Raw genomic sequence first — 12,133 nt, 5'->3', positions numbered from 1 at the left:
ATGAAGCAGCTTTTCCTAGGTAAAGATGGTCACAAAAGCATTTAGATATACAGTGAATTATTTTTAGGATTTGATTCTGGAGAAGAACACAATGATACTTCAGTGCAAATGGGAAGGATCAGTTTCCGTCTGTGGTCTTTGTAAGAAAGCTCAAAGGAAAGTGATCGCATCTGTTAGCAAAGAGAACTTTAAGAGGTTACAGCAAACACTCCGAAGGCTGTGGAAGATTAGTTTAAACGGAACTGATTAAATTGCAATCCCATCGTTAGCCATGGCACAATTATCAACTGAATCTCATGAAAACACAGCATAACGAGTTGAACTTTGAAGGCTCCATCAGCCTGCACGGTGCCTGTTTGACTGCCTCTGGGTAGTTTTCCTTGGAGGTGCAGAGCTGTCGCGCGAGGGGTGGCAAGGGAGCAACAGCATGGGGACGTGCCCAACAGGCAGTGTGTGAAAGGCAGCGAGGAAATCAAACAGCATCGTAACGTTGGCTTCCTATTGCTCCACTCTGGAGGCAGCTGTGACCCTGCAAACATGTGCACTGCCTTTGGCAAGGAGCCATGCTCCAGGAAAGGTTTGCAGAACGCCTTTCTCTTCCTGAGCCATGCTCTGCAGACCACTGCTGTTGGTTTAACCCGGTGGCCTTCGATTTGATTTAGTGCATTTCAGACAGATTTTATCTCGGTGCTCGGAAAGCAGCCTCCCCACTCCAAAGTTAGCAGACACAACGCTCTGTTGGGAAGCCAATTCTCCACGTGCACAGAAGTCCAATCCCTCACAAAACAGCCAGCGAGGACCCAGCTGCCTAACAAGGGAGCTTCCTGCAGAACCCGGGGAGGAGACACCCTGCCCTTCCAGGAGGAAACGCAGAGAAGGGAATGAAACCTGGACAGAATCACAAGTCTAACATCAGAGCCCCCCAGTCCCTTTGCTTCAGGGTAAGCAATCTGCTGTTACGGGCTGGTGGTGAGACGTAGCCCTACAAACAGGGCTTGTGTCCTGACCAAGGTCTAGGATTACACTTGTGAGAGGACTTCCCTTGGCAGATAACTGTTGGTTACCCAACTTTCCTCTGAACGGAAACCTCCAGGGAATGTTGATTCACTTTTTTTTTTTTTTTTTTTGAGGGGGGGATGTGCTAAATCTTTGTGGTTTTTTGTTTATTATCAAACCTGTATTTTGCTCCAGCTTTCTTTTATCAGCACAAACCAGTTTTTGATACTGAAATCCGTGATATATTCAGGTGACAACTAGCAGAACTCACAGCTCCGAACTGGTTTACTACATCACATTTTGGCAAGCCTACTATAAAACCTGGACAAGACCCTTTTATTACCACATTGTTGGAAGAGAGAGTGGAAAAAGTATTCTCGTAAATCCTCTGTCAGGAAAAACAACAACAAAAAAATCTGAATTTCAGTGAAACCCTAGGAGGAACATTAGGAGTTCACAGACTTAGATCATAGTGTGCCTTGGCTTTGTCAGGAACACTATTTGGAGAATGCCCTCTTTGAGGCTGGCTCAGTGCCAGCGTGAACATACCTCGCTCCCCAGCCTGGCTCCTGCTGAAATAACCGCTTTGCTCGGCACGTCACAGCCCGGGCCCACCTCTAGGTGCTGCCTGGTACTGACAGCATCAGGGACACATCCACGGCATCCAGCTCGCTCAGGATGGGTGCAAAGGACTCTACCCAGGTGAAGTTTGGCTGCTGTTTAATTTCTGGCTACGGTGATTGCTGAAGATGCTCTCCTTGAGTAGCAGCAGCAGCATTGCTGCAGAGACCATGGGCCTGAGAAACCTGTTATAGCAATGGGAAACAGCCAAAAATACACCTTAGGAGGTCAAAATCTAGGAACATAATGCAGCCATGCAGCAGCTTATGTGGGATAGGTGGACCAGGTGTGATAGCTACCTCTGACTTCTCCAGCAATTCAACAATAAATCCTTTGAGCCGCAATGCTCCACTTCTACTCACCTTTGAAACCCATTAGTTAAAAGAACTCGTTGCATTTTTTTAAGCAATGCTATTTCTGGCTTTAAATTCACGAACAAACTGCCCAAAGGAAGATGACCTTACCTGTAACTGAGAGCCTGTGCACAGTGCTGGAAGCGCCCATTGTCACATCTAAGGACACTGCTGGCTCTGTATTCTGTGTGGTTTCAAAACTCCAAATGCTTTCAGTTTCTGTCCTTAGATATACGTTTACAGTATCCTTGTTTGCTCATGAGCCTCAGTTTTCAAATCAAAGTTTATTAAAATGTCAAAAATAGAACTTACAGTTTCACATATGAAATAAGAGGGCATACATAGTACAGGTCTTTAGTAACAAAATAGGTGAATAATGCTTAACAAGCTAAAGCATGTAGGTGACACCACCGGTCATTAACATACAATCTCAGGTTAAGAAGATCTAAACACTACTGCATACATGCTCATACATAGCTATCGAAGGGGGAATAGTTCCATCGAGAGTGAAGGAAGTAGGCTGCCTCCTTTGGGAGAGTGAACTGGATGCATCTCAGCAGCAGAGACCAATGCAGATCCTCTAATATCTGCATACCGGAGGAAACGTAAGATGAACCGAAACGTTTATGGAATAGCGTGTTATTTTCTTTTTAAAGCCTCATTAATCTGAAAAGACCTGAAGACCACAATTCAAGGGCCCCTCCGGGAACCTGACTTATTGCTAAAAATACAACAGCGACTCGGGCAAAGACTCCTGCTGGAGGAGTCCTTATTTTGCTTCGTGTGCCAGGGCTTGTTGCTCAGCTCTGAGATGAGTCTCCTGTGCTCGTGTCAGGAACTGCCTAATTTCTAGCAATCACCAGAAAGGGACATATGAAGGATTTAATATCTGAATCCTTTGTCGCCCTTTCTGTTAAATATTTGATTCATCTGAATATTCAAGAAAGACAACATAAATACAAGCATGTACATAATAAAAAAAACATATACTGAATTTCTTAACCATACCGCTCAATCAGCTACTATATAGCGACTAATTATTTCTTGTTCTAGCTTACCAGCTTATTCGTGATATTCCATTCCTCCTACCTATCCAGTACCTTAGAGAACTAGGAAAGCTCACGGATGTTTTGCGATACAGCTGAAGTCCTTCACTGAGCTGGGTTCTTCTTGCTCCTCATGCTTTTTCTAGTTAGGAGGTAGCACAAGGTGGGGATGCCAATACTTGCTGCTTGAGCTGGAGTCCTGAATATTCTTCAACCTGGAAGGGAGTCCTCTGCACGCTTCAAAGCATGTTGATCCTTTAGGGGAGGGGAAACTGATTTGCTTACTGCTTTCTCAAAGGTTACCCCCCAACCTGCTCATGGTGACCATGGGTAACCAGAGCTTTGAGGAAATGTCACACAATCAGATTTCTCCATCTCTGTACAAACGCATGCTGATTCCTGACAATTAAATCAAATGGATAGCACTGGATTACTTCTAAGACAAGCTTAACACAAAATACACACTGCAATTCAGTTCAATACATTAATAATAATAAAAAAAAATCACCACAGTCATATAAAACCACAAGGCCATCAATATCATCTGCCAGCAGCCAGGCCCTTGTGTATGGCTACACCAATTAAAAAGAGTCAAAGTTCCTGCTAGTGACTCTCTACTAGTAACAAAAATGTATGAAATCCTGGTAAAACTAGCCAAGACTACCACTAAATGAGAAGATATTCCAGTACAGTTGTGTAATCTAAGCTAGGGCATGGCTGATTGCATACATTTGTGCTACATATCAAAGCTACTTTAATAAAGTTTTAGAAAGAAAAGTAAAATCAAGAATTAGCCACATGTACCTCCGGGGCACCGCTGCCTCCAACAAGCTGCAGCCGAGTGCTACCTCCTCCCTTCCTTAGTGTCCGCACAGATGGTGATTAAGCACACTTCAGACCTGGCAGGGGAATTAATTTGCTTTTTTCTGTACAATTCACCTCAACTGCGCAACTACAAGGAAACAACCAAAACGTCCCTTGGATCACACCCTCCCCAGCCTTTATCTTCTCATTGCGTGGGGCAGGACTTTCCATTTGCCTTTATAAGGTAACGTCAGAAAGCAGAAAGCTTTTATGAATTAGTGAGAAGGCAAAGGGGAGGAGAGGAAATTAATACTCGAGTGAAGATAACCTCCTCTCTGTTTTATCTAAAGGTACTGCTGGACTGGCTTGCATTTTTCATCTGAGGCCATTTTCCTTAAGGGATGATGAGGTGAGATTAACCAAAGGTTTTATCCATCATCTGAATCCTGTTTCAAAAGGCATCTATTGGCAGCGGGTGGTGATTCACTACCTGTTATCAAACAAAAGCTGCAAGTCTGGTCAGAGAGGAAACCCAGCTCCAGTCCTGGTGGGCAGAGGCAGTGATTCTGGGTGCTGACCTGGAGCCAAAGCCAGGTTACTGCAGCTTGCGGCCTCCAGGTCGGGCTGGGTTTCTGCACAGCCACCACCTGTAACGAGCTTTCTGAGCCTTGAATTTATGATGCTAGTTTTGGTGCTAATGCACAAGACACCAGAGTCCAACCTCCTCTGTGATCATGGAGATAAAGAAAATTTCGGTAAAATAAAGCAGAAGTGACTTAACACCACTCGGGGAAGGAATCCTGGGGCCATTTTTAGAGCAGTTTTTTCTCCTCTCTCACTAGAACAGCAAGTCAAATATTTCCACAGCAGTTTGCATAAATTTGTTTGCAACTCTGTTAGAAAACTGCATCTGAAAGTACGTGTCTAACCAACCCACAAGGACGGACAGACCGACTTCAGTGGCTAGAGAACACTATTTTATACAATGCTCTTATTGCACAAGTCCATGCAATCAGAGATGGAACTAAAAAAAATCAGACACATTGCAAAAACTAAAAAAAGGAAGAAAAAAATCCTAGAAAACCTCCAGCGCTATGCCACAAGCCACGCTGAGCACACAGTGAAAGCTCCAAAGTCCTGCAGGAGGCTGCTGAAATGTGCCTGTGTTGTCCCTGCATTATTCGGGAGCACACCCACCACTGAAAGGCTTCCCCAGATTTTACATTTCACATACAAATTGTTATTTCTCACTTCTGGAGGAAAATGCTCCTCTAAAGCCTCCCCCATGTGCCTGGTAAAGTGGCCAGGGGGCTCCTGGTGGTCTCTGTGCCCAGCGCACCCAGGGCCAGAAGCGCCAGGTGTTGGAACCCGAGCAGTGGGGCTGATGCAGGGCGGTCTCAGAGGAACAGGCACATCCCAAAAGCCTCTCCCTACAGACATGGAAGCTGCTGGTGAGTGTCTGGGGTCACACAAGTCCCTTCCCCACCGGGGAGCAGGGCTCTGACACACAGAGAAACTTCCACTGAGCTCAATGGGGCCGCTTGTGGTCACATCTGGGAGCCTGAAACTGTGCAGGACAAAAGTTAACATAAACCACCGTAATGTCCCTCACAGCCTGGCCTTCCCAGAGCCAGATCTTGTGTCTCTGCCTTGTGGATATAGAAGGAACAAAAAAATAAAAAAGATTTCCATAGGAAACTGATTATCGCTTTCTCCCCTCCCCTTTCCATTTTGGCACAAAGGCGCACGATGTTCAACAGAGATAAAGGAACAGATCATAGGATAGCACTGACAAAGCTCTGACACTTACTTGGCAAATTTGAACCGTAAAAACAAGTGCTAAGGTTGTTTTTTTTTCCAGTTGTGGAAGTTGTTTGCCATGACAGTTGCTACAGGGAAAAAATATTGAACAGTCTGGAGCATGTATATTTAAAATGAACATTTTATAATACAGGTAAATACACTCTCCCAATCTCTCCAGGCAAAACCACATCTCAGAGCAATTTAACCAGGTGAAATACGTTTTTTAACTGAGTTTTTGTGTGTCTGAGATGCCCTGGTTTGTGCATGGTCATAGTGACAGCGTGGGATGACCTACTGAACTGTGTTTTCTGACAATGGCAGCAGGGGCCCGTTCACTCCCGTCTCTCGAGCAGACCTGGACACCGAATTCACTCCGCCCCTAAGACTTCAGAAGTGGCAGATACCATTCAACATATTGAGAAAATAGAATACAAACTTTCTGTAGTTAATGTAAATAGACTGCACAATAACAAAGGCTTAACTTATCCAGCAAGAGCTGCCCACATCACAAAAGTCTGTCTGTGAGCAGCTCTAGTCGAAAGTTGCTGCAGCAATACCAGAAGGAGCCTTAACTCAGGCCTTTTGCTTCATGTAAATCCAGTCTGAGGCACTCGGGGCATCAGCTGCATCTCTTGGGCACGAAGCAAGGCTCTGCCTCCTCGTTACTGGTCCAGCATAGGAAACTCTTTCCTTTAGGGAGCATCTCTGGGGGAAATCGCTCTTGCATGTGCTTTAAATGTTTTTTCCCCCCCTCCTGCTGCAATCGCAGGGAGAACAGGTGTCCTTGGATGGATGGAGAGCGTAACACATGAGCAAGAGTCACCCCAAAGTCCCGCCGTACCTGGCTTTTCCGAGATGCTGCAAGAACCGAGGCTGGAGGTGTGCGAGGCAAAGGGAAAGTTCCCTCCCGGCCGGCTGGTGCCAGCGGCATGGCACGGCTGGAGGCAGAGCACTGACTTCTCTCCGCTGAAACCAAGTCCATTTTTTCATCATGATAAGCTTCAGCTTCATGCTAACTGCAACGGCCCATAGCATTGTAACCAAAGTGCTAACAGGTTCAGTGGAAGTGGCTTAAATGGGTCTTTAAGTTTCATTCAAAAAAAAATAATAAAAGAAACAAAACAAAGACAACCCACTTTTTAGCAGATCCTTTTCCTTATCACTTCAGTAACTGGGAGTTGGTTTTCTATGCCTTTTGCTAAGGGTTAAGCCAATTCCATTTTCCAGTCCTTGCTCCCCCCGCCCGCCCCCAGGAGCTATTTCCTTAGGAGACGCTGGAGCAGCGGATGCTGGGGGAGCCCATCTGGGTGAGGACCTTGTCCAGCCACTGCAGGGGACCGTTGAGGTGCAGCTCGATCCAGCAGGGAGTGCTGGTCACAGTCTGCCGCCTACGAGAAAAGAAGGGGTGGGGGAGAGAGAGAGGAAAAATGAACACAAATGTGACTTACAAAACTTCACGAATGTGAAAAGGTTTTACAGCTACCGAAGCATTCTTTCCTGCTTAGACAATAGTCTTGCATGCAGGGCCAAAGGAATGTCTCTCTCCTCTTTAACATGCTCCTGGCCTATGCTGCCGGCTTCTTCAACACCCGATCTTTTCTCTTTACATCTCTTATCTCAAAGGAAAAACTCCCTCTATGATCTATTCACTCCCCAGATTTCTGCCAACATGCAGCATCTGACTCCCTGAAGAGAAAGGAGGGCTTTTATCTGAGCAACGCTTGTTTTATTTTGCAGGCCTCGCGCCTCCTAGCTGGTTAGCAACTTCAGCTGCTTACCAAACACATCCAATTTCTCTGTCAATGCGACCAGGACATCTCTCTTTTCACCGGATCTTTCGGTTTTGGCAGGACGTGGAAATGATGGGGCCACTGCACAGCCACCTGAATTCTCTTCCCCAGCCCTGCAGAGCCCCTCGAGCAGCCAGAGCCGCTGCTCAGCACCCTTTCAGCACAGAGAGCAGCGCCGGGCAGCGAGGCACAAATCTGGGGTTAATGCGTGAGGTTAAAAGCCCCTCAGGAGCTGGTGGCAAGAGAATAGAGGGAGGACACCCTGCTGGGGCCGAGGACTTTTCAGTGCCACAAAGCACCTTCCCCTCTCCTTTCTGCCTCTCTGTTGTTTGCGCTCAGGACCCCATGGAGCGTCTCCAGATGGCGAAGCAGGAAGAGATGGGGAGGAAGGGGAGGGAAGCGAGGCCAGGGCACGGGGTCCGGGGCTGTGCCGAGGGACAGGAGGACTGCTGGCCTAGGCTGAGAGGCAGGGACAGCTGCTGTGGAGGAGGAGGATTACGAAGAGAGAGAAACAGCCTGGAGACAGCCTTGTTTTACACCCGCGTTTCCCACAGAAGCTGTCCTTGGAATCTGCCCGTGGGAGGGAGAAGCCGAAGTCTGTGGGGCCCTGGGAGAAACGGCTGCTGAAAGAGGACCCTTCCCTGGGGGACAGTCCCTCTGCTCCCAGCACCGTCCCCACTCCTTTGCAGCAGGACAGAGGCGCAGGGCTCAGGGGCACAGCTCTGCGGGGCTTTGGCTGAGGGCTTCACGGTGTCGGTGTCGTGTGGATGGATCTGCCTCCCTTCTGCTTTGAACCGAAAACAGCAGTGGCTCCCTGAAGGCACCCCACCCATTCCCAGCTCAGGCGTGGCCGAGCGGAGCTGGCAGGCGACGATGCCCCAAGAGTGGGCGTAGGGGCAGGGCCCGCCCCATGCAGCCACCTAACGGAGCCTGGTTGGCATTAAGGGTACCCGTGAGCTGTCCGGGCAGGAGGGCTGCAGGGCAGGGAGCTCAGAGCACCCCTCTCGCTCCATCAGCCTCAGTGGAGCACACAAAGCTCCAGGGCTCTGCTGGGCTCTCGCTGGGCAGAGGAGAACCTCTGCATCACCGGCTGCTTATGCAATCGGCTTCGCCCCGCTTCCCTCCACCAAACCCCTGGCACACACGAGCACCGAACACCCCACCGGCCAGACCGCTCGCCCGGCCAAGCGGCTGAACCAGAAATCGCTGGCACAGCGCTCTGGATGCGGCTCCCGCAGAAACGTTTTCGTATATGAATCGGTTCAACAAATAAACGTGCTCTGACAAAGGCAATCAGATGGAGTATTTTGTGGCAAGGAAATGAAGGAGCAGGAGAGCGGCCTCGGCGCGGTCAGCGCGAGCGTAGGGTTTCACTGAGTGCAATGCTCTAATGAGATAGTAGACTTTCCGTAAGTCACGCTCATCTGGATTTCATTACAAGCCGTGGCTGCGAGCCAGGGCTGAAAGGCTCTGGCCCGGCTGCAGGACAATTTCAAAACAAAATGGACTCCAAACATCTGGAGAAATGAAGAAAGCGGGAGAGTAACGTGCGAGACCGGGGCTCCAGCTGATGCTGTGGCATCTCCCCCGTCTGCTGCAGGCAGCTGTGCGCGGGGCGCAGCGCAGACGGCCTTGCCGCGCCGCCAGGCAAGGGCTGCCCCGGGTCTTAAAATAAGGCCACGGCTTTCAAGGGTACGCTGCAAGTATTTCAAAATCACATTTGGCCAAAATCCTTGCCAGCTTTTTCTCTCATAAAACAGCGTTCATTTTCCGATGAATTTCGTCTCCCCTACTTGTACTACCAAGCAGTCGTTTTACTCCCTTTGCTGCTGAGGGACGTTTGCTTCTTAATGCAGCAGCAGCACAAGCTAGGCTGTGCTCTGCCCCTCACGCTCTCCCTGTGTTGTCAGAAAAGCCACGCCGTTGATCCCAGACACCAGACCCCACCACATCTCCTTTTTTACCTTTACTATTCACTGGGAAAAATAGTGACCCTGCTTTTCCCACTGCCTCAAGTCACATTTAAGCAGCTGCCCTATGACAAGCACTAAGAAAAGGATGAGAGTTAACAGGAATTTTGTGGCAACTCTAACAGTTCTCCCACATGTAGATTTTCAAGCTGATCTGCTTTTATTTTAATCCCATTGGTCCCTGATAAAAGAAAAACCAACCTACATCAAACCCAACCCGTATCAACTAGGAAGCACTCACACTGATGGTGTCCTGATAACAATGTAGACATAAGACACTCAAACTATCAAATATCCATCTGATTTTTAAGAAAAAACTGTTCCCACACAGGCCATCCAGATTTATCTACTGTGCTTCAGGTGAAGCTCTTGGTCTGCAGAGCATTGTGACCAAATGCACGCAATTTTCCAAGCATATCTCGATGCGTGTTTTACACCAGTAGGATGGGAAAGAGAAGACAAGCTCAACACATTGGCAATAAATAAAAGCTATCTGCTTTTCTAAGGAGACACTCTGGTAACTCCCCCTGCCTTACAAGCTGAGTAAAGAAGCTTTGCAGAACACTTCTCTAGGCTGTGAAATAGGTGAGAGGCAAAGGGAAGCACAAGCACAGCGCAAGCTTCCTTCAGAGGCTGACCTGTACTCTGCTCCCCAGCCCTTGACGAAGCTCATCCGAATCGTGCACATTCTGGTCAGCTGGTACACGGCCTCGAAGCCCTGGTTCACTGACTGAGCCAGGAGAGCTGCGAATTCCTGGTTGTTGAAAATCTTCAAGTTGCATCCTGTGTAAAAAAGAAAACAACAAAGATCAAGCCATGAGCTTAACCAGATTAAGGAATCTATTACTTGCTGAGAATGGAAAGAAACCTGGTGCTGCTCTCCCATGTCCCCAGAGCATGTGATAGCAGATACAGATTGATTTAACACAGGATTGCAGAAAAGGAATCAAGGTTACCACAAATCCACAGCTCATGGGCTGAGAAGGGAGAAAACCACGCTACGGACAGAGAACAACGAGTGCAAGTGCTCACAGCAGACTGCGATCTGCATGACCAGACTTGGGGTCCTCATGTGGAACCTCCTTCTACCTCCTGTACAACCATTTCCTTCATATTTTAATTTAAAAGCGTAACTATGACCATAACACCAATTACCAGCAGTTGCTACAGGGCCTGAAACAAACGAATGCCCGGGCGAAAAAGAGGAACTCGTGGTGCTGGATTTATGTGGTGGCTGTCAGCAGAAGTAACAGAGAAGTTCTGAAGTGAAACCATTCTGGCAAGCTAGAAAACGGTTATCAGGGTTAAAAAGGCTCATAGAAGAGCTCTTTCTTCTATAATCCTCTATTAAATTCAAGTGTGATGTGCCAAAGAATTTTCCTTTAAAACTGAAGTTCTCCCTCCAGTGTTTACTCACAGCTGAAAGGGCTGAGAACAACCTATTCCATTGTTCTAGGTGATAAAGGTGAAATATAATCGCATTCATCACGGTTAAAATTAAATAAAAAACTACAAAACTCTAAAAAAGACGTAACTAAAAAAAGCATCGCCATGCTTGCTTTCTCCCAGATAACCAGAAACAAGTTAAATGCTGAAACTTGGCGTGCAACTAGTGCTCATTTGGGATTACATATGGGCCAAGTCTGAAAAACAACCATTTGGACTATGATGAATTGTTTTTTTCTAAAATCACTTCTGAGCCTACTCTCTTGGGCTGGACTCATACTGTCATCTGTTTTGGGTCGAACCGCACAGAGCAAAGCGTAACCGCATTCAACGGCTCAGCAGCTGCAGAAAAAAACTACCATTTCTGTGACCATAAAAGAGCACAGCCCAAGAGCATCTTGCAGAGAGTTTGAAGGGAAGCTGTGTCAGGCATATTACAGTTTTCTAAGAGGAAAACAAGGGTGAGAGCATCAGGGCCAGTCTGAGCACAGAGAAAGAGCTGCGGCAAGGAAAGCAAACGAGCTGCTCAGCCTGCCAAGCTGTTCAGACCGCAGGACGGGATGGGAACAGGTCTCTCTGTGACTGTGCTGGGTAGGAGGGGGGCTACGATGTGGTCTGATCAACACGGGAATGAAGAAACTGCTTCGAAACCAACAAAGATTTGAAGATGGATCTGAGAAGGCAGCCAAAGACTGTGGCAGAAGTGCGGAGAGCTGGCGTTCAATAAATGTGCCTCAGATGAATCTACAGCGGAAATGTGGGTTGTTTATGCTTTCAGATGTTGACTCCAGCCCGGGTGGACTCCTGTGATGTGGCTGGAGAATTAAGTCATGTTTGTAGCGCTAGCAGCTGCTTCCTAAGCATCTGAGAAAGGAAACCCGTTAACATGGGCCAGGACTTGTAGTGTACAGATCTCTTCTCTAAAAAAAGAACAAGTATTTCTCAACAAAAAGTTATTTTTAAAAAGTATATACATACTTTTAACTTTAAAAAATAAGGATTTGTAATCCTAGCCAAATATCCTTTGGAAAAGCATCTTCCCATCCTATCTCTTTCATGTATTTAACAGAAAAGTATATTTTTCCTAGATAGCTGCAATCAATTCTTCTGCAACCTTTCAGCATATCTCAGAAGTGTTTGCTGTAACCAGAGCAACAAAGTACCTGTAAAGGGGATTTCCCTAGAACAAAACTGATTCACAAAAAATGGGAAAAATGTTTTCCTACAGAATAGAAAATAATAGTAATTTAAATTATGATGAGTTAATTTTTTAAAAATCTTATATTCTTTTAAAGATATGAATC

The 12,133-nt window shown here is 47.0% G+C and overlaps 1 protein-coding gene across 5 annotated transcripts in view; it reads right to left on the bottom strand.

Annotated features, from left to right (window-relative positions):
• Nucleotides 1–2,234: 2,234 nt before the first annotated feature.
• Nucleotides 2,235–12,133, bottom strand: part of SMAD3 (SMAD family member 3) — a 70,525-nt gene continuing 60,626 nt past the window's right edge. For all 5 annotated transcript variants that reach the window (XM_027466461.3, XM_072043342.1, XM_072043343.1 and 2 more), the window contains exons 8-9: nucleotides 10,022–10,166; nucleotides 2,235–7,011 (exon numbers count right to left, since the gene is read on the bottom strand). In XM_027466461.3, coding sequence (XP_027322262.1) covers nucleotides 6,888–7,011; nucleotides 10,022–10,166 — 269 coding nt within the window. In that variant the 3' untranslated portion in view covers nucleotides 2,235–6,887. The remainder of the gene's footprint in view (nucleotides 7,012–10,021; nucleotides 10,167–12,133) is intronic.

The sequence above is a fragment of the Anas platyrhynchos genome, chromosome 11, assembly GCF_047663525.1.
Source record: "Anas platyrhynchos isolate ZD024472 breed Pekin duck chromosome 11, IASCAAS_PekinDuck_T2T, whole genome shotgun sequence".
Taxonomy (NCBI): Eukaryota; Metazoa; Chordata; class Aves; order Anseriformes; family Anatidae; genus Anas; species Anas platyrhynchos.
Note: the sequence above shows the minus strand (reverse complement) of the source record. Positions and strands in the feature narration are given on the sequence as shown.